The following is a 27,778-nucleotide window of genomic DNA, read 5'->3' on the forward strand; positions in this document are numbered from 1 at the left end:
AGTCAGGTGCACTAAACAAACTGAGTGTTTACTTCACAGTGAATGTGTGTGAGAGTCCAATATATAGTTCCAGTGGTGATTAGTGAGAAGTGTACATGATCAGAAGTCCAGTGACTGTGAACATGACAAGGTGTGTGTATCATGGGAAGAGCAGTCTGGGGCGGCTGTGTTTGTGGGCCGAGATGTGTTCTGGGAAATCGAGTTCTGGCTGAGATGACCTGACAGAGGATGTCAAGGATGTCGTGTGCTGGGACCCAACATTGTTCCTCTGGTCTGTACCCCTCCCACTCAGTAAGGTACTCTAGCCAGCCAGTCTTGTTATGGGAGTTGAATATTGCTTTTACCAGGTACGCAGGTTGACCTTTTGTTGTCGAGAGGGGCTGATGGGATGGTGGGCGGGAGGTTAGTGGCTAGGGGCCCAGGTTGGAGATGTGAAATGAGAGGTCTATGCAGCAGTGTCATGGGAGGTCCAGCTTGTAGGTGACCTTGTTGATCTTTTTAAGGACATTGAAGGGGCCGATGTACCTGGGGCTTAACTTTGTACATGTTTGGGGTTGTCAAAGGTCTCTGGTGGCAAGCCAGGCTCTGTCTCCCAGCTGGTAGGGGGGTCTCTCCTCTGTGCTGGTCTTTGTTGTCTTTGTTTGTCTGGGCCACCTGTTTGAGACACTGGTTTGGTGCTTTCCCATACTTGTTCGCTCTGCCAGAACCAATTGTCTGCAGCTGTCAAGTGGGTGGGGCAGGTGTTCCAGGGGAACAGAGGGGCTGGTACCCAAGTGCACATCGGGAGGGAGTGAGTTGCGTGTTGGGGGCGCTGAGTATAGCAGTGAGTTCTGGGCATATTCTGCCCATGGCAGGACTTGGGCCCAATCCTCCTGGATATCTGCACAGAACATACACAAAAACCGGCCAATCTCCTGGTTCACCCTCTCCATCTGCCCGTTGGCTTGTGGGTGATACCTGAGGTCAGGTTTACGGTTAACCCCAGTTTTTCCATAAAGCTGGCCCACACTTGAGAGGTGAACTGAGGGTCCTGGTCGCTCACAATGTCCTCCAGAATCCTGAAATACCGGAACACATGGCTGAAGAGGAGCTCAGCTGTGGGGAAGGCTGTGGGCAGGCTGGGCAGGGGGATGAGGTACAGTGATTTAAAGAAGTGGTCGATGATAACCAGGATGACTGTGGGATTCTGGCAGGTCAGGGATGAAATCGGACGCTATGTGGGGCCTTTGGGGTGTGGGCTGCGGCAGGAGCTTGCCAGTAGAGTTCATGGTACTTTGGCTAGGGCACAAGCTGTACAGGTAGAGACAACATGGTGCATGTCCGCATGCATGTTTGGCCACCAGTATTTGTTCCACATCAGATGGTAAGTGCATTGTTTGCCTGGGTGGCCCGTCACTACGGAGGTGTGTGCCCACGTGATAAGTCTGGCTCACAGCTTAACCAGTACAAACTGTTTGTTTGGGGGACATGCACTGGGAATTTGCTGCTAAGGGGTGCGAGTGATGGCCTGGTCCAGTTCCCAGTCAGTGGCACCCACGAAGCAGGAGAAAGGAAGAATGAGCTCCTTGCTGCCCTCTCGTGGGAGGGCGGCATGCATACATGCATGTTTTTGGAGCCGGGCTGGTAGAAAACGGTGAACTGGAACCAGGCAAAGAAGAGGGACCACTGGGCTTGATGGGGGTTCAGGCACTTTGCAGGCTTGAGGTACTCAAGGTTTTTGTCATCTGTGAATATTGTGAATGTGTGAGTGGCCTGCTCCAGCCAGTGGCACCACTCTTCAAGGGCTAATTTCACCATCAGTAGCTCCCAGTTCCCAGTGTCATAATTCTGTTCAGCTGGGGATAACTTCTTAGAGAAGCCAAAGGATGAAGTTTAGGCTTCTTTCTGAACCACTGGCACAGGATGGCTCCCATCCCCATCTCAGAGGCATCTACCTTGATGACGAAAGGCCATGAAGGGTCAGGGTGTTTGAGGATGGGAGGTGTGGTAAATGCACCTTTGAGCTGGTTAAGGACCTTCTCGGTGACGGGGTTCCAGTCCAGGCACTTAGGCCCCTTCCTGAGGAGTGAAGTCAGGGGATGTGCTATGAAGCTGAAGCCCCAGATGAAATGCCTGTAGGATTTAGTGAAGCCGAGGAATCGCTGCAGGTCCTTGCCCATCTTGGGTGTTGGCCAGTCTATGACAGCTGCCACCTTGGCCTGGTCCATGGTTGCTCCGTCTGGGCTGATGATTGATGATCGTGCACTGGTGAAACTCGCACTTCTCACCTTTGATATACAGATGGTGTTTCATGAGGTGCTGGAGGACCTGACAGATGTGGAACACTTGAGTTTAGGAGGGGAATAGATCAGGATATCATCGATATAAGCGATGATGTATTTCCCCAGCATGTCCCTCAGGACATCATTTAACACGCATTGGAAGACTGAGTGCAAGAGACTCCATATGGCATCACACAATACTTGTAGTGGCCAGAGGAAGTGCTAAATGCTGTCTTCCACTCATCCCCCTCCCAGATACACACCAGGTTGTATGCACTGTGGAGGTCCAGTCTTGTGAAAATTTTTGTGAGTTGCTCAAGGACTCCAGGGACTTGAGGCAGAGGGTACCAGTACTTGACTGTTATTCGGTTTAATCCCCAATAGTCAGTGCAGGGTCTGAGGCTGTCCCCTTTTTTCCACATGAAGAAGAAACCAGCTGAGGTGGGAGACATGGACAGGTGGATGTACCTCTGCTGGAGTGCCTCCTGGATGTACTCCTCCATGGCTTGCTGTTCAGCTACAGTCAGTGGGTAAATCCAGTTGCAAGGAGGAGTGGCTCCAGCAGCAGCTCAAAGTGCAGTCATAGGAGCAGTGTAGGGGTAACCCGTTGGCCTTGGCCTTACTGAAAACCTCCCTCAGATCGAAGTAATTGGATGGGATCGTGAGAGGGTATGGTCCTCTGGGATTTCCCCCGAAGTTGAGGTCACGACGAGCTGAGCTGCCTGGATGCAGTGGCAGTGACAATAAGATGACCAGCAGGTGATTTCCTTGTCCATCCAGGAGATCTGAGGATTGTGGAGTTTCATCCACGGGAAGCCAAGTATGATGGGGTGCTTCAATGTGACAGTTACCAGGAAGGAGATCTACAGGAACATTCCTACACTACTTCTGACCCTTCTCTCCAACAAGACAGGTAATTACCAAGCCTAATTGAGCTTATCTGGATATGTTACAACCAGAAATAATAGTTCAACTCTGCAGTACATCACAGAATATTGGACCAGAGTTGGACACTCTGGCAATTCTCTGAATATACCCAATATGAATAATGGAGTAATTTTATGTACAGTATCACTTAAGGACATAAGGATTAAGGTGGGTCCTCACAGCTCCTCTGGTGGACACGCATGTGCTCATTGACCCTGTATTGTCTGGAAAAAGTCATGGTGCAGAGGGGACAGGAGTAAGGACGAATGCCCAGGTGTGAACGCATGTGTCTATTCAAGGACCCGCGCTGGCTGAAGGCCTTCTCACACTCTGGAACAGAGCACTGGAACTGACGTGTCTTTGAGTAAGTGAGAGATCCAGACTTTAGTTGTTCTCTGGTCGAGCACAATATCTCTGTCACATCTATTGTCTCCAGAACTTCAGAGCTGTCTTTCACATCCACATTAGACCCTGGAGATGTCTCGTCACTGTCTGAATCATTTGACTCTGGGAGGCAATGGTATCTTAAGTGTCCCTGATTTACACAGTCTTTCCTCAGTTTGGAGAAGTCACAGCAATTAGTATGACTGTTTTTTTGAGATTCTTCACCCAAGACAACTTTTTCCACAGTCACCATTTCAGATGTTGGAGCATAATATTGGCCCATTTTATGCCACTCATTAAGATCTGAAGTTCCTTTTTCACATATTGTACTATTTGTGTCAGAACTGCTAGAATTTTCTAAATATAAATTGTCTTGCCTTTTACAAGTTCCTGCCATTTGTTGACTACCAGCATGAGATGTGTTCTCAGAGTTGTTATCAGTGGTGTTGTATGACTTCTTATCACTAAAGGTGTTTGAGAGAATTCCTGGTACTTGGACATGTCTTTCTGATTCAGAAGGATTTAATGACTGGACACTGTCCACATCTGAAACACATATATTGGCACTTATTCTACAGTCAGGATCTGGAGACAAATGTTTAGGCCTGGTGTCAGCACTATGCACACACTGATCTTTATTATAAGTATTTGAACGGAGAGCTGCGATGGTATGAGAGCCATTGGATTGAAATTGTCCAATCTTGCAGAAGCTATTAAACTTTTCAACTTCCTCAGCAACAACATCTGAGATGTCATTAACTGAATTCTCTGTCTTGTCATGTTTTGACTGTGATGACTCAAAAAATGAATCAAGCAATAAATTATTATCTTGAGAGCTCTGAGGGTGTTTGTTGGCCTCTGAGACATGCTCAACATCGAGGGTTTTATCAAGACAGTGGTTTTGCAGTGGAAGATTATTGTTTCCCGTCGTCTTGAGGTGGCGTATGACTGGCACAGCCTCGTAGCTTGGTGTGGATGGTGGTGGCTGGTCTGAGCCATATGGAAAATATGATGAAGCAGATAGAGCTTCATGCTCTGTAAACCCCCTCTTTCTGTTGGTTTGGTCCTGAACTGTAGAAGGAAGGTAGAAAACTTTATCAAGTATGTAGAAAGGTACAGTTGAGTGCAGATTTTGCATACTCTTACATGATGAAATCAACAAGACATTTAATGAAAATTAAGTTTCACAAGATCCTTAAGGTAACAAAAACGGATCTAAAGACTTTTTACGGCTGTTCGTGATGTTAAACAAAAAACAAAAAAAATGTTAATTTCATTTTTAACAAAAAAATGTTAATTTCATTTTTACTCTTATCTTTTTACAGCTCTGTGAAAGGTCATTGCTTTCTTTTTTAGGTGCTGTATTTGCACTGCATTTCTGTTCTTACCTTGACTGAATGTGTTTGAACACTTCATGATTTAAAATATGATTTAACAAAGTAAACATGCTGACTGTTTTAAGCCATTAGAAACCTTAATGAGGCATATTTAAATAAATTAAGTAGAGCATGTCAATCAAATATCTCTTGCGTAGCTTTGAAGAGTCTTTGGTTTGTTGTGATTACAATACAAAATGTTAAAAGAAGATAGAGTCCTTAATTAATATTGATAAATTCCTCATCTGTGTCTGTGGCCAATTCACATTTATATGTACTGTATCCCCCATACATATATATATATATATATATATATATATATACAGTGAGAGTAAAAAGTATTTGATCCCTTGCTGATTTTGTTGGTTTGCCCACTAATAAAGAGATGATCATTCTATACTTTTAATGGTAGATATATTCTAACATGGACAGACAGAATATCAAAAAGAAAATCCAGAAAATAACTTTAAAGAATATATATTAATTGATTTGTATTTCATTGAGGGAAATAAGTATTTGATCCCCTAGTATGCATTAGGAGTTCTGGCTTTCACAGACCAGTTAGACACTCCCAATCAACTTGTTACCTGAATTGAAGACACCTGTTCTAACTAATCACCTGTATGAAAGACACCTGTTCACAGAATCAGACAATCAGACAGATTCCAAACTCTCCAACATGGGTAAGACCAAAGAACTCTCTCAGGACCTCAGAGACAGGATTGTTGACCTGCGCAAATCTGGAATGGGCTACAAAAACATTAGCAAGATGCTGGGTATTAAAGTAACAACCATTGGTGCAATTGTGAGAAAATTTAAGAAGTATAACATGACCATCAATAGACCTCGGTCTGGTGCTCCACAGAAGATTTCACCTCGTGGGGTGGCAATGTTCATGAGAACTGTGAGAAATCGGCCTGCAACCACACAGCAGGAGTTAGTGAATGACCTCAAGGCAGCTGGGACCACAGTCACCAGGAAAACAATTGGCAACACTTTGCGCCGCAATGGATTAAAATCCTGCAGTGCCCAAAAGGTACCCCTGCTTAAGAAGGCACATGTGGAGGCCTGCCTAAAGTATGCCAATGATCACCTCAAAGATGTACAAAGTGATTGGGAGAAGGTTCTGTGGTCAGACGAGACCAAAATTGAACTATTTGGCCTAAACTCTACTCGTCATGTGTGGAGGAAGAAAAATGCTGCCTATGTCCCCACTGTGCCCACCGTCAAGCATGGAGGTGGAAGCATTATGTTTTGGGGGTGTTTCTCTGCCAAGGGCACAGGGCTACTTCACCACATCAGTGGGAAGATGGATGGAGCCATGTACCGTGCAGTCCTGAGGGACAACCTCCTCCCCTCTGCCAGGAAGTTGAAAATGGGCCGTGGTTGGGTCTTCCAACATGACAACGACCCGAAGCATACAGCAAAGGCAACAAAGGAGTGGCTCAAGAAGAACCACATTAAGGTCATGGAGTGGCCCAGCCAGTCTCCGGACCTCAATCCAATCGAAAATCTATGGAGGGAGCTGAAGGTCCGAGTTGCCAAGTGACAGCCCACCAACCTTAATGATTTAGAGAGGATCTGCAAAGAAGAGTGGGCCAAAATTCCCCCTGATATGTGTGCTAACCTTGTGGTTAACTACAACAAACGTCTGTCCGCTGTGCTTGCAAACAAAGGCTGTGCCACCAAGTATTAAGTGCTTTTGGATAGAGGGATCAAATACTTATTTCCCTCAATGAAATACAAATCAATTAAAATATATTCTTTAAAGTTATTTTCTGGATTTTCGTTTTGATATTCTGTCTCTCCATGTTAGAATACATCTACCATTAAAAGTATAGAATGATCATCTCTTTATTAGTGGGCAAACCAACAAAATCAGCAAGGGATCAAATACTTTTTACTCTCACTGTATATATATATATATATATATATATATATATATATATATATATATATATATATATATATATATATATATATATATGTGTGTGTGTGTGTGTATGTATGTATGTATATAATGTGTGTTGAGGCTAACTTTTAATGAAAAAATTGTAAAACTTTGTTTATTTCCATTTTTACATTTTTTAAAAAAAAAATCCCCGATTTTCAGTGTGGTCTCAGACATTTGGATCCCTCGGTACATAGATTATATCTACATAAATACTGCTTAATTTCATTTAAAAAATTCTTCAATGTTGTGTGGGTTCACCACCAGCAACTAAAATAAACTAAATTAATTACTATTTATATAATGTTTTATTCTATTATCTCTTAGTATATGTTTATATCATATTTATGTATGTGTACTACTTATTGTACTCTGTATACTTTGCTGTATATTGATATATCAGTTAGGTTTTATAGAATAAATTACTCACCAGTGTCTGTGATCTCTTTCTCGTTTCTCCTGTGGGTCAGTGCATGCTGCAATTGCTCCATCTGCAGGTGGAAAGCTGCATACAGCACTGGTTCTTCATGGCTCTTTGGGGGCAACGTGCCGGTGTACATGTACTCCAGAAGCAAAGCCAGGGTTTCCGGGGTGAGCAAAGGGGAAGTAAAGTCCAGGAAGGAACCGTGCTGAGGAAGGAGAGTGGCGAACACTGGACTGAAGGCAGCAAGGACACTTTTATGGGCCAAGAAGAGCTTGTCTGGGTGCACGTGGAGACGTATCACGCAGTCACAGAAGGCTCCTGTTCTCCGCTGCAAGTCCAGCTCTTTCAGTAAAGCAAAGCCATGGGAAGGTTTTGTTATGGGTTCAGTTTTTATCTAGTGGCAAAAAAAAAGAATCATCATTGGGGTTTATTATGTTAGATTTGTGTGAAAATCAATTTGAGCTTTGTTCTTAATTGACTTTCCAACATGAACGTTTGGCTTAATTTTTCAAAGCATATTAAAATCACAATGATATTAATTATATATGTAATTATATAATTACCTAAGAGATATTAGATATTTGACTCGATACAACTGCACACCTGCACTGCACAAAGCTGCATCAGACACTTTATGGAATGCTAAACATATGGCTACTACTCTACCAATAGTTTACATATAGCCCATATAGCCCATGTCCTGTGTATTTACTGTCCTGTGTATTTATTGTCATGCACTCATCTCACGCAGTTGTGTATTTGCACTTTATGTAGTCTTGTGTACTGTTCTGTGTTGCACCATGGTCAAATGTACAAGCTATATAGAGGAATGACAATAAAAACCCATTTGACTTGATATTATGATCAGTGTAAAATGAGGTTAGAAATATACATATATATATATATATATATATACACTGTATAAAATAACTCTCTTTTTCACCTCCTTTTGTAAATCTGAAAACATCTGAAACATTCCATGTGTCTAATAACTGATTTTCATTGCTAATTTTTGTGATGAATTTAAGATATACTGACCATTTTAATATATATTTTATCATAACAGTTAAGATAAGATAAACTCAGTAAGTAACATATTCCAATATAGTAATGATTTGATTATATGATGCAAATCAATTTTTAATAAGACCCAAAGTGACAGTACCAAGTACTAACTCTAATATTAATACTAACTAACTGCATATTTATATTTATAGTTTTGCTAAAGGAAGTGGGAAAAGCTTCAAAACTATACATTACACAAATACATCTAGTTCCAACACTAACATGCATTTTGCTCACTGTGTTAATTATTACCTTATTACTCACTGTATTATCCAAATTAGTTAGCATTATGTCTTCCATAAAACACAACATAATGCATGAAACTTGGGTGAAGTAATTACTTACGTCCATTGTAAACGAACAAACACACACAGCTGACGCACACTGAAGCCCGCGCGCTCTTTCATCTGCAACAACACAGCAGCAAGCCTGTTTTTGTATCGCGAGCGCTACGTGACGTCCTGTGGTACCTCCGCGGTCTCGTAAGGTAAAGCCCCGCCCACCGTATGACTCCAGCCAATAGGCTTTCACGCTGCCTCGACGCAACGCAGTTAAAGCCCCGCGTGACGTTTTGTTGACAGCTGCTTCTGCGCGGCGCCGGGAACACGTGGTTACTACAGAGGATTGCGTTACAGAGATGCTAATTCAGATCAGGCGGGTCTTCTGTCAACAAAATCGTCACGATGGAACTTGGCACTTGGATTAAAAACAAGTCTGCTGTGTGAATGAATTAATATCCGTTTATTTCCCCTGAAACCTGTTACTTATTTGTAGCAGTCTGGATAATTATTTCCCAGGTTTAACACTTGTGCCATGATCAGGCTCCATAATGAAAACTCAGGAAAACAATCAGGAAAAAAGTACTGTACATTACCATTACTTCTGACTGGGGTGGTACTCTCAAGGACACATCTGTTCCTTTAATATGTGTCTTTCACCTGGAGTGAAAGATAGATTTTGGGGTAAAGATTTAAAGGTAAACTACATGCACCTTTCTAGGTAAAAGAAACATACTAAAGGTACAAAATGTGTACCCCTGAGGAAAGGTAAAGTTTAGTAATCTTTTTCTGAGAGTGTAGGATTGTAAGAAATGGGACAATTTTATGACTATATGATGCTAATAAACCTGTGTCCCTGGACTTATAGGGATATAAGGAGTCCATTAAACCCAGGAGTTCCCAGACTTTTTCCAGGATCCATAAGGACCTCCTTATGATTGCAGCACAGATCTATTACATGAACATAATCCAACTATTGATTTATTAGGCACATGTGGTTAATATGTCCATCATTTATTTATTCAGTCCATTATAACTTTTAAATTCTAAAACCCGCAGAACCTAAACTATTTACAATGGTTTGTATATTATCCTAGTTTTATTAAAATTGTGAGTAGATTTACATTGCTAGTATTTATAGGAGCTATACACACACACACACACACACACACATATATATATATATATATATATATATATATATATATATATATATATATATATACTTCCATTTAACTGTAATACTGATATGGGACTGTAATGTCAGCATTATATCATTACATAGAACTTCAGTGTTATTTCTGATTTTCAAAAACAATGAAAAGAATAAAAACTATAATGCGAATAACAATATATATTTTAAATAGTACATAAACAACAAAGTCACATGCAGTGCCCTAAAGACAGTGTACCTCACAGCTAGTGCCCTGGTACATGCAGTTCCACTTTGAAAGCTCAAAGCCAAATCCCATGTACCAGTCAGCTGACAGGGAGTCCCTCGGTCAGGATTCAACCAACTGTCCTGCACGTGGCTCCCGCCTTTTCCAAATTAGCCTCAGGCACTTGTGACAGTCACCTGGGGGCAGCCTGGTCCTATTATTAACTACCAGTAGGCTCACTGAATCCACACTGAAGTCCACTATAGCCATTGTGCTATGTAATCAATGAGCTATTAAAATATAAATAAGTAGTTTGATAGTAAATGTCAAATGTCTAGAACTACTATATCTTATATCTTAGTAGTTAATTACATGAAAGCAGTGTCAGTGCCGGGAATATATTGGGAATATGCCGGACCAGGAGTTTTGGGGTTAAAAAAAAACTATCTAGGGTAAAGGCCAATGTACTGTCCAACGTGAACACATGCAGAACACATTCATGTGGACCAGATTTAGAAAACAGCATCAGGCCTAACCTATGACAGATAATCCATTAATGACAAAATATAAATCTACAATCGCTTACTAAACCTCGCCCATGACTCCCAAGTGTAAAGTGCATTCTAAGTTCCTTATTGATGGAAGATTGCAACAATGTCATAGCTATCTGTGGCCAGAGTGCAAGCACAACTGGCCCTGTTGTCTGGATGTAAAGGATTGCCTTCTTCTCTTCCTTGTCAACCGAAGTGACATAAGCCACCATGGGTGTCTGTGAGCTCATGTATGTATAAGGAAAAGAATAGTTTAGTTTTCTCCTATAAGCATGTTCAACTGGCCTATGACAGTTCATGGGTAGCAGTTTGAAAGCAATTTTAAATGCCTAACATATGGGATGAAATTAGTCTCAATAATTTTAATAAATGCATGCATGAGGAAGTCGAGGAATCAAATCTGAATCTGTATACAATTTACTAGGTGATGATATGTTTTTTTTTTAAACAACAACAACAACAACAACTGTCTCTAAAGGCGTAATCTCCGAGCAGCTGCCCGATGTCTCCACTGTGCTGTACTTCCAAACGTTGTCAAAACACCAACAATACCGTAATTATCATATAAATCATTTTACTGTAAGGGTGGTGCAGATGCTTTAATCTGGCAGGCTCTTTAAGTTTTTGCGGTTATTATGACGTCATAGTAACCTATGACAACGCCAACATGGTGGATGTAGTATGGCCGGATTGTATTCATACTACAGACATATACTGATCAGTGCATATTATAACAACGGCTGAGCAGTAGGTACTGAAACGAATGCAGTAGGTGCTGTCACAGTAAGCCATTTTGGACGCACGGCGAGTTGTTCTGAGAGATTTTGTGACGTCACTTCAACATGGCGGTACTCATAGTGAAAAGTAAGAACAAGAAATAACATCGAGATTTGAGGTTTTTAAGCAGTCTATATGTTTATATGAGTTTCTGTTTATATTTGAACTGCTAAATACTGGGTGATACTTTGATAATTGATATGTTAATTAGCTTTTTGCAAAATTTTGGATAAAACTGCTCTTTCATTTAATTTTTGGCATTATTAAAGAAGCATCAGGTAAGATCAGTCTTTGTTTTTCAAGATTATCTCTCTATTGGTTTGATGGAGAATGATTTTTTTTGACTCCTTGAGCCCACTCCCCCATTCCCGCCCATGTTCACGAAGCTCCGCCCCCAGGATCGCCCTTAGAGTGTCTATATGATGACTGACAGGAGGCTCATCCAAACACAAACAAGTATTTCGGACCGGAGGTTAGTTTCACAAACGGGTTTTCTCAGCGGGTAAATACACGTTTGCTACGGCCAGGGCTTAGTGCATTGTTTTTACAACCATGTATTTCTTCTAGGTTTTCCGTACAATGAAAAAAAAAATCGATTATTGCACCTTTAACAGTCGTTCCACTTTACTCCCACTTTATACCACACCCACTTTAAATATAAATTAAGCATTAATTTTTTAACAACTTTCTAATTCCAGTTTTTGTAGACAGCTTACAGCGAGAATTAGTTTTATTTCCGAGTTCCTGTGAACGCTCTAATGTGGGAAGTAGGAGTTTCCTAGTTCCCAGTTGTCGTGAACGCAGCATTAATGCGTCACGTGTTGTTCTGTTACTTCCTACCCACATTCCGACAAGCCCCGCCCCTGAACAATAGCCGCCTCGTGAGGAAGCGATCTGTCGGAATGCGGGTGTGAAAAACAGCACGTGCCTCATCAGCTTCCTGTGTGACGCTAACGGTCCTTTTCCTGCCTGTTCCCGTGGCAGTGGCTGTGTTCATCTGCGGGAGAAACGGTACACAATGCCATCATTAGTTTTAACCAGCAGTGACAACGTTATCACCATGAACGACGTGGACGAGGGATTAGACAGCAATTTGGAGACCAAAGTAAGTACAAATCTTGGCTTATTTCGTGTCTTTATTGCGAATAAGTTAGCATGCTGTTCAGCTGGCTAGCTAGCAGCGCTGTTGGTGGATATGGACTACAGCTCAGAGCTAAACTAGCAGATAAAGTCTTACAAACTCTCCGTGACAGCAGTAAGTAATTCATATGAGTTGCCATTTCTCTAGATTAGAAGACTGAAAGTTCAGAATTAGGTTGAGGAAAGCTAATTAAATAGCCAGCCTGTTAGCTCGTTAGCATGCTGGCACCACGTGTGCTGATGGAAAAAAAAAAAAAAACAAGTCCCGCGCGCCCCCTGTTGGACATCATGTGAACTGCACAGAGTGTCGAAACCATGGCTGTGTTCCAAACGGCTTACTAACATACAGTACTGTACACTATACTACACACTACTGCAACGTAGTACATACTTTTCCTCATAGCGGTATGTGATATCATGTAAATGTGACGCCTGACTGCTTTTACTGTGTTTTTGTGTCTGAACAATAGTTTGTATGTTTCTTATTTTTAGGTAATATTGTTATTTTTGCTTCAATGTTGGACAAAGTCTATAGTCACCGCCCTGTTGGGAAAAAAACAATAGAAACAGAAATTCTAATGGTTTCCACTGCAATTACCATTGCAAACCGTCAGCTAACCATTAAAACTATTACTCTTATTGTTCCTTAATGGCATCCACTAGACACAACATGCCACGAATACAAAGAAACAAATTACCTGTAGAGACCCACAGGAATTATTACAGTTTCCATTAAAACCAATACAATCCCCATTAAAACCATTACAAATTCTATGAGGTTTTTTTTTTTTTTTTTTCAGTATGGCGTGTAGGATTATATTAAGTATGTCCATGACAATTTTCTAATGTCGTTATTTTATTTGTTATTTATCTTTTCTTTTCTACTACAGCATTCATGAGAAAAATAAGAATTTCTTTGTACAAGGAAGTTTGTGCATATGACATTCTTCAATCTTGGTAATAATCATCTGTCAGTCAGAGTCACCTGTGGACTCGGTTACCTCAGACGTCATTTTGGTGCAATTTTCAGTTACTGGAAGCCAAACTGTGTGGACTTTTTAGTGGTTAAAGCCAAATATAAAGCAGTGAAAGATTGGAGAAAGGCTTTTAAGCAGTCAAACTCTGCTTTAGCTTTAAGTTTGGAAACTGGAGTGAAATGGAAATGTCGTCACAATTAGCAAAAACAGCTAACTCTTATGAAGAAAACTATTAATGTTGAATGTATTCATTTTGCTGTTGATTTTTTTGATTCTAATTGGTTGGAAGGTTTTGATTAATTTTTAAATTAATCAGTGAATTTACTGCTACTGCTGAAAAATTGATAGATTTTCCAATAACATTGTGTCCTGCTGTGTTTCATTCCTCTTATGCCCACAACAATTTACCACATCTAACAATTTATTTATTAAAAGTGATTTTTTTTTTTTTTAGCATTATTAGCATTACTGGCTTAGTCATGATAGTAAATAATAAGCTAGCAGACTAGCAAGTTACAAATGGTTATCGCTGTAGCATTTTCTTAGCGTTGTCCTTTTTTTTTTTTTTTTTTTTTTTTAAGTTATAAGCAATGTTTTAAGATGCTCATGGAAATGTCTTGTTTGTGAATCATCAGAAAAAGAAAGACAAGGTCAAGAAGAAGAAAACGACTGTGACAGAAGAGTCTGCTGACTGCGATCCACCGGCTCCCAAAAAGGTAAAACGAGAAAAGATGGACACAGCCAACGGGACCGTGCAGACATCTCCCGATGTCAATGGAAACGTCGGGAGGAAACCAGTTAAAGTTAAGAACCCGGCAGGCGAGCAGTCAGAGGTAATTATCTCTTAACAGGACCTCTTGTGATGATAACACGTGTTTCTGTAGCCACAAACAATGTGAATCAGGCACATTTTTATAGGTTGGGTTCAGGCAAATAATCTGTTTGAACACAGTGTCCTTGGCAAACTGCTGATCTGTTTATCTGTTTAAGGTTCACTGCTATTTCTCACGTGAAGTTTTACTTCTGTGTGGACATATTCAGGATTTGCCAAATTTTGTCATTTCTATTTGTCATTTTTGTCTTTTCTGCATAGATAATGTGCATACAAAACCTTTTTTTTTTTTTTTTTTATGGTTATTGTTGGATTACGAAAGCAGGGTATTTGAAAAGTCAGGAACCAATAAGAGTAAAACTACATATACTTAATTTTGTATTTATTATTTACAACATATGCTGTTCATCCTTTATGCATTTTCTCAGCCGCCATATCATGTTTTTGTGGATTTTGCGCAACACATTTGCTCCCGTTGGTTTCTGACTTTTCGGAAACGCTCCTTTGAATTGTTACTCAAATGAATGATAGATATGATAGAAATGATAACATTAAAATGAGAATGAATTGATATAATTGCAGCCACCACTACTGTCAGAGCTGGTGTTACAGGAAATTAGCCAATGCCTTACCAATCAGATTTGGGAATTCAACAGAATTTAAATATTAATTAAAATACTATATTGAGTAGGATACTGCTTTGCTAATGATTGCATTGTTTTGATAATCAGCTGCTGAAATTAACAGCATGAATTTAGGTCTCATTGCAGAGACAAACAGCTGTGATTAGCAGCAACAGTGTGATGGTCAAAGATGCGAATAACCACAGAACCCTAAAATCAAATTTATGTTTTGGCCATAGTATAGTTTTCTTTGTATCATGTTGTATCATATTTTGTGAGAACAAAGGAAAATGTTTACTTATATTCCTGAGGTGTTCTATAAATGGCTCTAATGAGTCTCATTACTATTATCATTATTATATTGTAATTAGACTTGTACCATAATGATGGCAGGACTAATTAAATTGGTAATCATAAATCGTTTGTGTGATAATTGGAAGCTCAAATATCATGCTTGTGACAGGCCTCTGAACTGTACTTCAGCTTCTCTGTGTATTTTATTTAAATAATGTAAACACAATTTAAATAATATAAAATGTTCAATGATCATGTATGTTAGTAATGCAGGAGCTATTGTATACGAAGCAATTGCATAGAATGCATAAAACTCCAAAAAAAAGTCTTATTGTTATTGATTTCTCAAGCAGTATTGTATTTTGAAGAAATGAGTCATTTTCCTGACATTTGATATGTTTGGTGCGTGCAAACATTTTAGAGCAAAAGAAAATAATGATGAACTGGTTTACCTAGTATTGTATCTGCACTGTTTCTTACGAACCTTGATGTGCTCTTCCTTGGTTTCTTTGGTCATCCTAACAGAAGAAGAAGAAAAAGAAGGCAGCTACATCAGATGACACAACAATCGACCAAGCACCATCTGTCAATGGCGTTAGTACAAACTCACCAAAGACTCAAGTGAAAGTCAATGGGCATGTCACAGACTCGACGCAGTCCAGTGAAGACTCCAACAGTGAGAGTGAAAAGGATGTGGTAAGTTACTGTGTGTGCTCTTTCTGGTTAGCATTTCCACCACACTGCAAGTAACATGTGCCACAATTATGACATTTCATTATGTGTCGGAAGCAAAGAGAAGTTAAGATTTGTTAATTTGTGTAGTTCTTTATTTGTCTTTGTTAATATTCATGTAGATTTTTAAACCAGCTATGCACTCATTAAGCACACTAAAAGGCAGTTGAAAAACATACCTTCGAAAAAAAAGAAAGTGTCATGGGAAAATACAACTTTTCAGGAAGTGTCATGCCCCTGGCATTTACCTTAGTAATGCCTTAGTAATTACTTGTAATGTTAATGCAGATTAAATGTGCTTAGATTATGTTTCTTGGTAATGTTTGTCATGGCAAGCTCCACCTAGTTCCTGATCTGCAGAAACTTACCTAATTTGTAGCAGGAACTAAAAACCCCAGCCCATAAAGTAAAAGTAGGTCCTAGTTCCTGAAATGTTTCCGGCAGCACAAGTGCTTTAAACAGCTGAAGAAAATGTATAAAGTCAATTACGAGTAGGCATGTGATAATTACGTAATATATTTATGTACTAGAAGCGTAATATGTTAGTATTGGCACTTCATATTGTCATATTCTCACAGTGTTTCTCACTAAATCTCTTTTCAACCTTGATTTAGATTTACCAGAGGTATAGGTAAATTACTGATAAGTAAAAAAAAAATGGACTCGGGTAATGTAAGAGGCATAACACTTAAAAAACACCACCACAGCACTGGGTCTGTAACCAAGTTTAGGTACTGTAAAACTGGTATTCAATTCAATTCACTTAAATATTATTTGTATAACATTTTTAACATTGGACTTTGTCACAAAGCAGCTTTACAGAAATATCTAAGTTCAGGATATAAATTTTAAAATTTGAATTTATTCCTAATGAGCATGCTAGAGGAAACGACAGCAGGGGAAAAACTCCCTGAGATGCCATGAGGAAGAAACCTTGAGGAACCAGACTCAGAAGGGAACCCATCCTCATCTGGGTGACACCAGACAGCGCAATTCTAAATAATTCCCTTCTATAACTGTATACTATATGGTCAAAAAATGCAATTGTGTAACCACAAAGGTTACGATAGTTTACACACAAGTTTATTTTGTTGAAGTTATCAACAATGTTATGTAGATTTGAACAGATTATTATTACTGAGGGACCTCTGTGTTGGGTGAAATACAGAAAGTTGATTTTTCAGACTTCAATTCATTCTCTAGTATTTTCCCTAGTTTAAAAAAAAAAAAAAAAAACCTAATCCAGCCCACATTGGGCTTAAGCTGAGAAGTTTACAAACATACGTGATCTCACATTACATGACTGTTTGCCTTGGAAGTCTCGGTTAATTCCCAGAAATGATGGGTAGGGATTCAGTTATGTAATATGTAAATATTGTCATAGTATTGTAAACAATGATGGAAATATTGTTGTGATAATATTTTGTATCAGCCCATGTCTATGTCTTGGTTTGAAGATCTTCTAAAACATTGAAAATACCCGAGGAAAAGATATATTTATAGTTGTGAGATGATGTTTTTTTTTTTTTTTTTTTGTCTTCTATAGGAGACACCAGAGCAAAGAGAGGGCGCCTTCTCTAATTTCAGAATCTCACAGGACACCATCAAGCTACTCCAAGGTTTGACCACTCATTCGTTGACTTTTTCCGTGTGTGATGTTCGCGTGTTGGAATCGAGCGCTAATGAATTATTCACATATTTTACAGCACGGGGTGTGACGTATCTGTTTGATATTCAAGTGAAGACCTTCAACTCTGTGTATGATGGGAAGGACGTGATCGGCCAAGCCCGAACCGGCACTGGAAAGACTTTCTCTTTTGCAGTCCCACTAGTAGAGAAACTACAGTCAGGAGCTGAGGACAAAAGAAGAGGGAGAGCTCCGAAAGTGAGTTTCAGTTAGATGTGAAAAAACATTATGAAGAGTATATCAGTCCATAATTTTATCCATAAAACTATCATTAATCAGATTGCTGTGACCATCTAAGTGTACAGTAGGTGTCAGATGCCATGTGGCCTGTGGGCATAACCTTTGAGGCTAAGTGTATAAATTGCTGAGAATATGACTACACAAATCAAGACTCTTAATATACTCAACTTCCACTGAGGTCCACCTTAGTGGGATTTCAGTATATTAAGAGTCTTGATATAGCCTTGAGTCCACCTTATAAGCTTTAAGCTTTCAAGTAACTACCTGGCAAGCGATTTGGGATGGCAAGAGGACACGGGGTGTTTCCGAATGCATCCATACATCTTAATCCATGTATGCTATGTCGAATAATTTGAAACGACATGCTCAGGAGTGCTTTAAAAAGGTAAAAGTGATCGCCTTCAACGCCAACATCACTTGAAAAATAATTATTTGTTACATCTTTATGTAATAAAGCATGACGTTAAGATATGTCTATTTCAGGTTGATGACAATCATGCCTGTAATATGTTGCACCCTTAGTTGGAAAAATAACATTTTTTTGCAGATAACTGAGTCATCTAATCATTGACCTCTGGCTTAGATGTGGCTGAGTGCTTTTATTGAATGGCAAATTTCTTAAATGAAAGCGTTTCCCTGTGAGTTGACCTTATTATTTGTGTTAATAACGTAGGTGCTGGTTCTCGCTCCTACTCGAGAGCTGGCAATTCAGGTGGCTAAAGACTTCAAGGATATCACCAGGAAGCTCTCTGTTCACTGCTTCTATGGAGGAAGCTCCTACAACCCTCAAGGTAGTACTGAATAGTAGCCTGAAATGCTTGAATAGTATGGGATTGGATTTTAGACAGGCTAAAAAATGTCACTGTGAAAGTCTGTTTTAAAAATTAGAAACGGAACACCATATTTTCCGAACACTTTGTTGAACACTTCGTTTCTGTGGAATTTCTGCTTGTAAATCTGTAAATCTTAGAGACCGTTCCTGTAGCCAAATATAACTTCGGTAGCCACACCTTGCCAGTTAGATAAAAATAAACAAAGATCAGTCACCCATCTCAGTTTCAAGGTAATACGTATTTCACCTAGCTTTGTTTTCAGTGTGGAAAAAAAACGGCGTATAGTTGAATAGGATGGTAAGATGATTCACATGTGATTTGAAAAAGGAGTGTAGCCTGCATTGCGTTATACACGATTAAAATGGAATGGATTTCTGGAAACTATTACATAACAGCATTTCATAAGTTTTATACATAACATACTGTCAGTACCTAACAACTTGACATGGCTTTAGGCAAGAGTGAGAGTTTACAAAAAAAAAACGAAAATTGTTTTTTACTCCTGCTCATTCTTATATTTGCTGATCCATGTAATATATTTCTGCTACAGTGGATGCCATTCGCAGCGGCATCGATGTTCTTGTTGGCACCCCAGGCCGAATAAAAGACCACCTTCAGAACAACAAACTGGATCTGTCCCAGCTGAAACATGTGGTGCTGGATGAAGTGGACCAAATGCTTGATATGGGCTTTGCTGAACAAGTGGAGGAGATCCTCTCTGCTTCCTACAAAAAAGGTGAAACATTTACCACCCGAGGAAAAATAAACGCATGTTAAATTAAAGAAATAAAACTGTATTATTTTAAAAACATCCCTAAAGTTGTGAGGCGGATGACACTTGTGGCTAAATTCTGGAAAAAGGTAAAAAAAAAAAGACAAAAAATCACGGTCTCACAAAAATTGGGGTTATCTGCCTATAGCATACTTTGACAAAACTTTTAGAAACCATAAAATATTTCACCAAAACTATAGATATAACTTCTTAGTCTTGTCTTTGTTAGCTTCCTACAGAAATTATGTTGGGTAAGCTTGTAAAAAAAAAAAAAAAAAAAGAGTAAACCTTTTTTTAAAAAAAAAAAAGTTTTAAATATAAACATTAAAAAAAGAGAGTTAAATTAAATAATAGTCATGAAATCAATAAATATAAACAAATTCTCTTAGATGAAAGACAGAGTAAATTAGAGTTTACACCACTAATACATGAATTATTGTGTATAAATTAAAAATAAGAGCTCCTATATGGTGTTGCATGGCCTTGTATATATTTGATGCACAGCATTGTCTGACATTGTTCTGTTTTGACCTCCTACACCATTGACCTTCTACATCTCCAAGCAAAACACTCCAAGACTTGAATGTAGTCTAAAAACATGCATATAAATAAATGCACCCTGTTCAACTATGCTAATAGCACATGACTCATCAATCCATTTCAGGTGATGAAAGCAACCCTCAGACTCTCCTCTTTTCTGCCACTTGTCCTCCATGGGTTTATGACGTGGCTAAGAAGTACATGCGCTCCCAGTATGTTCACGTGGACCTCATAGGCAAAAAATCTCAGAAAGCAGCCACTACAGTTGAGGTAAGTTTTAACGTGTTTATTCAAGGTGGAATCTTTCTATTGATTTCATCCAATCTGATCACAAGCCTCTGCTATAGCTATTAACTGTAATGACCACAGTGGCTCTAAATTGAACTATAAAGCTAGTTTTAAACTATAAAGCCAATTTAAAGCCAGTACAAGTTCTCTTGTACAGTGCTTTTCATAATTATCTCCCTCCCACCCCCTTGAACTTTTCCACATTTTGTTACAATTTGGAGCACAAATGAACTCAACTTGGCTTATGTCATCGATTTAAAATGGCCCATTTTATTGAAATCAGGGGAAGATCGGTAGAGTTATCGAAAGTATTTACAAATCTTAAAAAAAAAAAAAAAAGGTTTGCATACGTATTCACTCTCTATTGCTGTGAAACCCCTAGATTAGTCACACTGGAAATTGCAAAACTAGTTGACATTCACCTGTGTGCAATTAAAGTGAGAGATCATGTGATCTCTAAATAAATACACCTGTTAATGGAATGTACCGGAATGTATCTTGAAGTCCAAGGTGATATCTGGGTAAAGATTTCAGGAAAAGTTTTGAATATGAATATCTTGAGTTAGAATATCTAGCAGAGCACGATGGGACAGCCATATTTCCTATTTCCTTTACCTGTTAAATGCTGGAGGTGTCCACAGCTCAGATAAGAAAACATGTTTACAGGATAAACATAGCCCAGACACTCCACAAAGCTGGGCTTTATGGACAAGTGGCAAAAAAAGAAATCCATTAGCCATTTGGAGTTTGCTAAATGGCAGGTTGGAAAATCACCACATGTGGGAAAAGCTTCTCTGGTCTGATCAGATCAAAATTGGACTTTTTGGCTTTGGCACAATGCTAAAAAAAAAAAAAAAATGCCAACACTGCTCATTGCCCTGAGAATACCATCCCCCCAGTGAAGCACTGTAGCATCATGGTGGTAGAGGCATATCCCAGAAAACTGTAAAAGCTGTAATTGCGGCCGAAGGTGGTTCTACCAAGTACTGACTCAGTGGATTGAATAACCAATGCAATGGTTATTATTCTTTTCAGTGCAATCAACAAATCTCTGCTTTTTTGTTTAATTAATGTGGTTTCCATGTTGGATATTCTGTGTAGACAATATGGTTGAAAAAAAAAACCCCAATTAATGCTACAAAATGTGGGATAGTTTCAAGGTCAAGAGAGGTGAATACTTATGCAATGCACTTTATCTAAATTGTTTTATTGTTAACAGTAAAAGTGTACTGGAGCTTTTCAAGTAAGCATGCCAATGCAAATGAGTAGACAGAAAATGCCCTGATTTCCTGAACTTATATCTGGTCTAACTGGCTGTCACCAAAGAATGAGGATGTGTCTGGGCAGATTTTTTTTCTCTCCTTGGAATCGTTAGATCAAATCTTTGCCATTATGCTAACCGGCACCTGACACAGTTTGTTTCTATGTTGGTGGTGTTGTTTTTCATGTGGATTTCTTTTGAAGCTCTCTGATTAATTATCTAGGTTTTAATCATCAAATGTAGAGATTTCAAGTGAAACTCTGCTGTAAATGGAGCTCATCGTATTTGAGTTTCTAAAAAAAAAAAAAAAAAAGTCCCTTTACAAAATATCGGAATGGCAACGCCAAATGCTTTTGTTTTTGCCATGCACTGAAGACATTTAGGTTTGAGATCAAAAGATGAATGAGATGATGGATCAGAATTTCAGCTTTCATTTTCTGGTATTTACATCTAGATGTGTTTACAACATAGAACCAAGTGATGAAAATATAGGAACATGTGACTGACAGGTGTTTCTTATTGCCCAGGTGTGCCCTGATAGATTGACTGTTTTAAATATTAATAGGTCTGAATGTCTGCTCTGTGAAGACTGCATTTGTTGTTAAAAAGGGTAAACCCACATAAAGGCCAGAGAGCTGTCTATGGGAGAAAAGCAAACCATTTTGAAGCTGAGAAAAGAGGGAAAATCAGTCGGAGTCATTGCACAAGCACTGGGCATAGCGAATACAACAATTTGGAATGTCCTGAAAAAGAAAGAAACCACTGGTGTACTAACAACCAGACATCGAACAGGTTGGCCAAGGAAAACAACAGCAGTTGATGACAGAAACATTGTGAGAGTTGTGAAAAAAAAAACAACAGTCAGTGACATCACCAACAGCCTCCACAGGGCAGAGGTGAAGGAATCACAATCCACTGTATGAAGAAGACTTTGAGAGCAGAAATATAGCGACCATACCACAAGATGCAAACCACTCATCAGCAGTAGGAATCAAAGAAATGATTAAAAGAAACACAGATACAGAAGCACAGAAATACAGAGATGAGCCACAGTAGTTCTGGAACCAAGCTTAACCTCTACCAAAGTGATGAAAAGGCCAAAGTGTGGAGAAAGAAAGGATCTGCTTATGATCCAAAACATACAAGCTCTTTAGTCAAGCATGGTGGAGGTAGTGTCATGGCTTGAGCCTGCTCCTGGAACAAGCTTACTAATCTTGATTGATGATGTAATTCATGATGGTAGCAGCAGAATGAATTCAGAAGTCTACAGAAACATTCTGTCTACTAATTTGCAGAGAAATGCATCCAGTCTAATTGGGAGGAGCTTCATCATGCAGCAAGACAGTGAACCCAAACACAGTGCCAACACAACAAAGGACTTCATCAGGGGAAAAAGTGGAAGGTTTTAGACTGGCCAAGTCAATCAACAGACCTTAACCCATGCAATGAGCATGCATTTCACATTACTTAAACATGATTTATTCCCAGGAGGACAATTGGTTTTTGTAAATTTCACAATCTGGAGCATTTGGGTTAGGGGCTTTCCTCAAGGCCCCAACTATGGCTCTCTGGGGATTCTGACATTTGAATTCTGTCCACTGGGCACAAGCCCAGGTCCTGTCTAATTTAATATAAGGAAGGCAAACTGGGATAAATTGCTTTTGGCAAAGGTTTTCAAGTGTTGATTGTTTTCCAGCATCTGGCCATAGCATGCCACTGGTCTCAGAGGGCAGCAGTGATTGGTGATGTAGTGCAGGTGTATAGCGGCAGCCACGGACGCACCATCGTCTTCTGTGAGACCAAGAAGGAAGCACATGAGCTGTCCATGAACACATCCATCAAACAGGTTTGCTGGCTGTAATTAGCTAAATTTTACCAATGAAGCCTTAAATAACAAACACAAATATTATTGATGATTAAAATAGTAGAGAAAACATTAGCGATGAGAAATGCAGCTCCAGTGTAATGCAAAATGATATTGCTGCACTTGAATGTATCATGCAAATGGCTCACAACATGTCTATTATATAGTATTAAGAAACCATTTTGTACTTTAAAAATTATTTTCCTGTCCAGAGTGCACAGTCTTTGCATGGAGACATTCCTCAGAAACAACGAGAGCTCACCCTGAAGGGCTTCAGGAACGGCAATTTCGAGGTCCTGGTGGCTACCAATGTGGCTGCACGAGGCCTCGATATCCCAGAAGTTGATTTGGTTGTACAGTGTTCTCCTCCAAAGGTAAGACAATCACATCATTTATGATACGCTTTTGCTCTTATTAATAAAGGTCAAATTAAATGGTTAGCATGTTTCGACTTAAAACTGATTTCAAAAAGAGGAAATTGTTAGGCTTTTTCTGATTTTCTGGTGGGGCTTAAATGTTTTTTATATATATGGGTGCATTTCTCTGTAAATTAGTAACAGAATATATATATATATATATATATATATATAAAAACACACAGGATTTTGTTTTACTTTTGTCATACTAAAGTTTCATTTGCTTTCAGGACGTTGAGTCATATATTCACCGTTCTGGGCGAACTGGCAGAGCGGGAAGAACTGGCATCTGCATCTGTTTCTATCAGCGCAAAGAAGAAGACCAACTGCGATATGTGGAGCAGAAGGCTGTGAGTCTTCAGCAACACTATCTGCACTCTTAACTGCACACTAATAACCATCTAATTATCTGGGATATTAATTTTAATTATGTCTGTTTTGATTTTTTTTTTCTTTTTTAATCCACTAGGGCATTACTTTCAAGCGTGTTGGCGTCCCAACTGCTAATGACATCGTCAAATCCTCCAGTAAAGATGCAGTCAGGTGATTTGCTACTTAATTTATTGGACAAGAGTTTTTTTCCACTCATAAGCAATGTATATGCACAAACGTATTTAAAAAAAAAATTATGGTAGAATGCATGTGATTCCACATAAACATTAAAATGTATAAGCCCTAGAAGTGATGCATGAATGCAAAACATATTTTTGTTTGCATATATATATTTCAATTGTTTGCATGTAACATTTTCAGTATTATTGTGAATGGATTCATCATGTTAACACCATGACAGTTTAAGTCCATTGCCATGTAGGATGATGAGTCATGCTAATTTGGCAAGTTGTTGGCACCACCAGGCAATTCAGGTTTTTTTTTTTTAATTATTATTATTTTTTATTTTATTTTTTTATTATAAATAAACCTCCCTGACAAATGTCAGTTGTCTATAAACATTATTGGGGTGGCTCTGTTTAGTCAATTATGGACATGTTACAGGCCTTTATAAGAAGAAATTAATTCATGTGAACCAACTTGCATGGTGCCCAGGTTTAATACCTGCATAAACTTGAGTTGGAACCAAGATGAATTAGTTTAGAAGGGAAAAACCCAAACACTGCCAATTGTCAATGAATTCACAGATCTGAAGTTCAGAAGTTGTTGATTAACAGCAGCTCTGACAGTAGTTATAATCACAAGGCAGCAACTCACAGGTTTATATTATATACGCTTGTTCTGATAGGCAACAGCAAATTCACAGGGACTTGTATGAAGAACACACTATGTAATCTAATTTAATAATAAACATTAAAAAAGGTGTTATTTAGAGGAAAACATATAATCTTTTAAAAATTGATTTGGGGAAGTTTATTTAGCATATATGGAAGAAGTCTCCAGTGTCAAGGTTTTGTAACAGTAAGTTTTCCACCATGGGGAAAGTCTAAGGAAGCTGCATTTTGAGGTTTCTCTATAACAAGCTTTTTTTTTTTGGTTTAAAGTTCAAGGGAAAGTGCAGGTATGATTGTTTGTAGCTGTTATGCCATGATAACAGGAAGTAACTTCTTTCATGGACGTTCAACAACATTAAGTGTTGTGTTTTATACCTTATGTAGCAGAATAGATTGCAATAAATACTAAACATCTTATTGTTTTATTCTGAATATATTATAAAACAAAAAAAATGAATCTTTTCAACCTGTCTCATATTGGTTACATACATACATGGGATGATTTGGTTGTCATAACTTCAGCTCTACAGTGCCAAAGAAGCTAACATGCAATACCCACAATATTGGTATCTCGTTTATAACCAATAGCTAGTACGTTCCCAGAGGAATCCCAGCGCTTTGGTTAGAAAAGGGGTGTCCATTCTTGTACACAAAGGGCCAGTGTAGGTGCAGGGTTTAATTCCAACCAAGCAGAAGCCACATCTGAGTCTACTGAAAGCCAAGATCAACTGATAAAACAGGTTGGAATCAGGTGTGGCTCCTGTTTGACTGGAATGAAAACCTGCACCCACGCAGGCCCTTTGTGGATAAGATTGAACACTCCTGGGTTAGAAAATACTCACACTCAGTTTAGCTAATTGCTTAATTAGCTTTATCCTTAGATTCATGATTCGAGAGGTTTATTGTCATATGCACAGTGAAAACACAACGGTTAGACCATACAATGACATTCTTAATCTTCATTAAGAATTTTCTTAATCTTAGCTTAATCTTTTAGTGTTCAGCCTTTTAAACCTGTCATCGGTTGTTGCAGGTTCCTGGATTCTGTACCTCCAGCAGCTGTAGAACATTTCCGTGCAGCGGCCGAGAGGCTAATCGAAGAGCGAGGTGCAGTGGAGGCGCTAGCCGCTGCTCTTGCACACATATCAGGAGCCACGAGTCTGGAGCAGAGATCGCTCCTCAACTCAGATGCTGTAAGTGGACTGAAATAAGTTGTCTGATTTGGATATGCATTTTGTGAGCTCTTACCTTTTGTGACTACTCATTACCATTTAAGAGCACTGTTAGTAAGTACTACTTAAATACAATCTTAAAATAAGTTTTCATTTATGGTCACTGACTAAAAAATGTCTGGAAACATACTGACTGATACAAAGCACAGAATGAAACTCTTTCCATTAATGTTGAATAAACGTCTCATAACAGAAAACTTCACCATATCAACAATTATACATTTTTCTTTGTTTGCTCGTTTTCTCACAGGGTTATACCACATTAGTGCTCAACTGCTCTCAAGAGATGCATAACATCGGCTACGCCTGGCGAGGGCTGAAAGAGCAGCTCGGGGAGGAGATAGACGACCAGATCAAACGAATGACCTTCCTTAAGAGTAAAAAGGTGTGTCTGCAAACATTTTGGCAGCAAACATTTGTTGATTTCACTTGAAGAATTTCATTAAACTCAGGGTACGTTGATATGAAGATTATTCATTTATCTCTGTTTCTTTGTTAGGGAGTTTGCTTTGACGTCCCAGCCGATAAAGTGAAAGAAATCCAGGTATGGGAATATTTGGGGTGTGTAAGTCTGTGTGTGTAAGTCTGTGTGTGTAAGTCTGTGTGTGTAAGTCTGTGTGTGTAAGTCTGTGTGTGTGTGAGAGAGAGATTGCAATCAGTGCAGAATTTGATACAACAAGTGAGGCATGGTGCAAAAGCTTACCTACTCTGTAAATCTATAATCCCAAAAATCATGTCAAGTTCATTTCTCAAGCTTATGTAAGCACACGTTTGAGTTTTGAAAATCTAGTTCTTTAAGCTAACCTGTTGGACTCCAGGTTCTCAAATTTCACAACTTTTGCCATTCTTTTGCTGTCAAAACTAGCCAACCTGAACGAAACAAATGAAAAAGCTCTTAACTAAACTGAACAGTCATCCTCTCTGCACCTTTTACAGGACAAATGGCAGGATGGCCGCAGGTGGCAGCTGACCATCGCCACTGAACTTCCCGAATTGGAGGAAAGCATGCGGAACCGTGGAGAAAGAGGGTCTGGTGCAAGGGCCAGAGGTCATGGTGGATTCCGCAGTGGCTTCCGCAATGGCTTCCGTGGTGGCAACAACCGAGGTGCAGGAAGAGGAGGTGGAGGAAGAGGTGGAAGAAGAGATGGAGGAAGAGGTGGTGCTCAAAAGAGGAGCTTCAGCCAGGCCTTTGACTATTAAACAGCATACATTTGCTCTTGAGTGACTTTCTTTTCCAGCATTGATGGCTGGGTCTGTCAGTTTTTTTTCCACTTGTATTTGGGGAATCAGCCATTGCACTTCACCGGAAAACTGCTTTCCCAAACCTTTCATAGACAAAACAAGATAATTGCATTGCAATTGTGTATTTAAACAGCTCTATTTAAGCCCATTCACATGAATGTGAATTTCATTAAAGTTGTCTTAATACACATAAATAGTTGGTTTTG

General features: G+C 39.1%; 2 protein-coding genes across 4 annotated transcripts; one reads left to right on the forward strand and one right to left on the reverse strand.

The window, feature by feature from the left end:
- Positions 1-238: 238 nt before the first annotated feature.
- On the reverse strand, positions 239-8,859 carry LOC113544412 (myoneurin-like). Of its 2 annotated transcripts, none has more exons than XM_026943229.3 (3): positions 8,734-8,859; positions 7,330-7,717; positions 239-4,643 (listed from the first exon to the last, which is right to left on the reverse strand). In XM_026943229.3, the coding sequence occupies exons 1-3, from the start codon at positions 8,737-8,739 to the stop codon at positions 3,352-3,354; spliced, it is 1,686 nt and encodes a 561-aa protein (XP_026799030.3). In that variant the 5' UTR covers positions 8,740-8,859; the 3' UTR covers positions 239-3,351. The 2 variants fall into 2 exon arrangements, with proteins under 2 accessions (XP_026799030.3, XP_053086823.1); XM_053230848.1 differs by having other exon boundaries at positions 8,641-8,781.
- Positions 8,860-12,315: 3,456 nt separating this feature from the next.
- ddx21 (DEAD (Asp-Glu-Ala-Asp) box helicase 21) lies at positions 12,316-27,766 on the forward strand. Of its 2 annotated transcripts, none has more exons than XM_034301136.2 (16): positions 12,316-12,478; positions 14,126-14,323; positions 15,765-15,935; positions 17,518-17,590; positions 17,678-17,856; positions 18,572-18,689; positions 19,282-19,467; positions 20,168-20,313; positions 23,289-23,438; positions 23,669-23,830; positions 24,103-24,222; positions 24,342-24,415; positions 26,132-26,291; positions 26,581-26,715; positions 26,830-26,874; positions 27,267-27,766. In XM_034301136.2, exons 1-16 carry the CDS (start codon positions 12,392-12,394, stop codon positions 27,528-27,530), a joined length of 2,268 nt encoding a protein of 755 aa, XP_034157027.1. In that variant the 5' UTR covers positions 12,316-12,391; the 3' UTR covers positions 27,531-27,766. The 2 variants fall into 2 exon arrangements, with proteins under 2 accessions (XP_034157027.1, XP_034157028.1); XM_034301137.2 differs by having other exon boundaries at positions 15,768-15,935.
- The last annotated feature ends 12 nt before the right edge of the window (positions 27,767-27,778 follow it).

Source organism: Pangasianodon hypophthalmus, chromosome 28 (assembly GCF_027358585.1).
Source record: "Pangasianodon hypophthalmus isolate fPanHyp1 chromosome 28, fPanHyp1.pri, whole genome shotgun sequence".
Taxonomy (NCBI): domain Eukaryota; kingdom Metazoa; phylum Chordata; class Actinopteri; order Siluriformes; family Pangasiidae; genus Pangasianodon; species Pangasianodon hypophthalmus.

What these genes read in the sequence shown, in the direction of transcription:
- ddx21 (XM_034301136.2), top strand. Translation starts at nt 12,392, where the DNA reads ATGCCATCATTAGTTTTAACCAGCAGTGACAACGTTATCACCATGAAC. An exon ending in GTGAGAGTGAAAAGGATGTG is followed by an intron (nt 15,936 to 17,517) that starts GTAAGTTACTGT and finishes TGTCTTCTATAG; the next exon opens with GAGACACCAGAGCAAAGAGA. An exon ending in CTCTGCTTCCTACAAAAAAG is followed by an intron (nt 19,468 to 20,167) that starts GTGAAACATTTA and finishes AATCCATTTCAG; the next exon opens with GTGATGAAAGCAACCCTCAG.
- LOC113544412 (XM_053230848.1), bottom strand. Translation starts at nt 8,739, where the DNA reads ATGGACGTAAGTAATTACTTCACCCAAGTTTCATGCATTATGTTGTGT. An exon ending in ATAATACAGTGAGTAATAAG is followed by an intron (nt 7,718 to 8,640) that starts GTAATAATTAAC and finishes TTTTGCCACTAG; the next exon opens with ATAAAAACTGAACCCATAAC. An exon ending in GAAAGAGATCACAGACACTG is followed by an intron (nt 4,644 to 7,329) that starts GTGAGTAATTTA and finishes TTCCTTCTACAG; the next exon opens with TTCAGGACCAAACCAACAGA.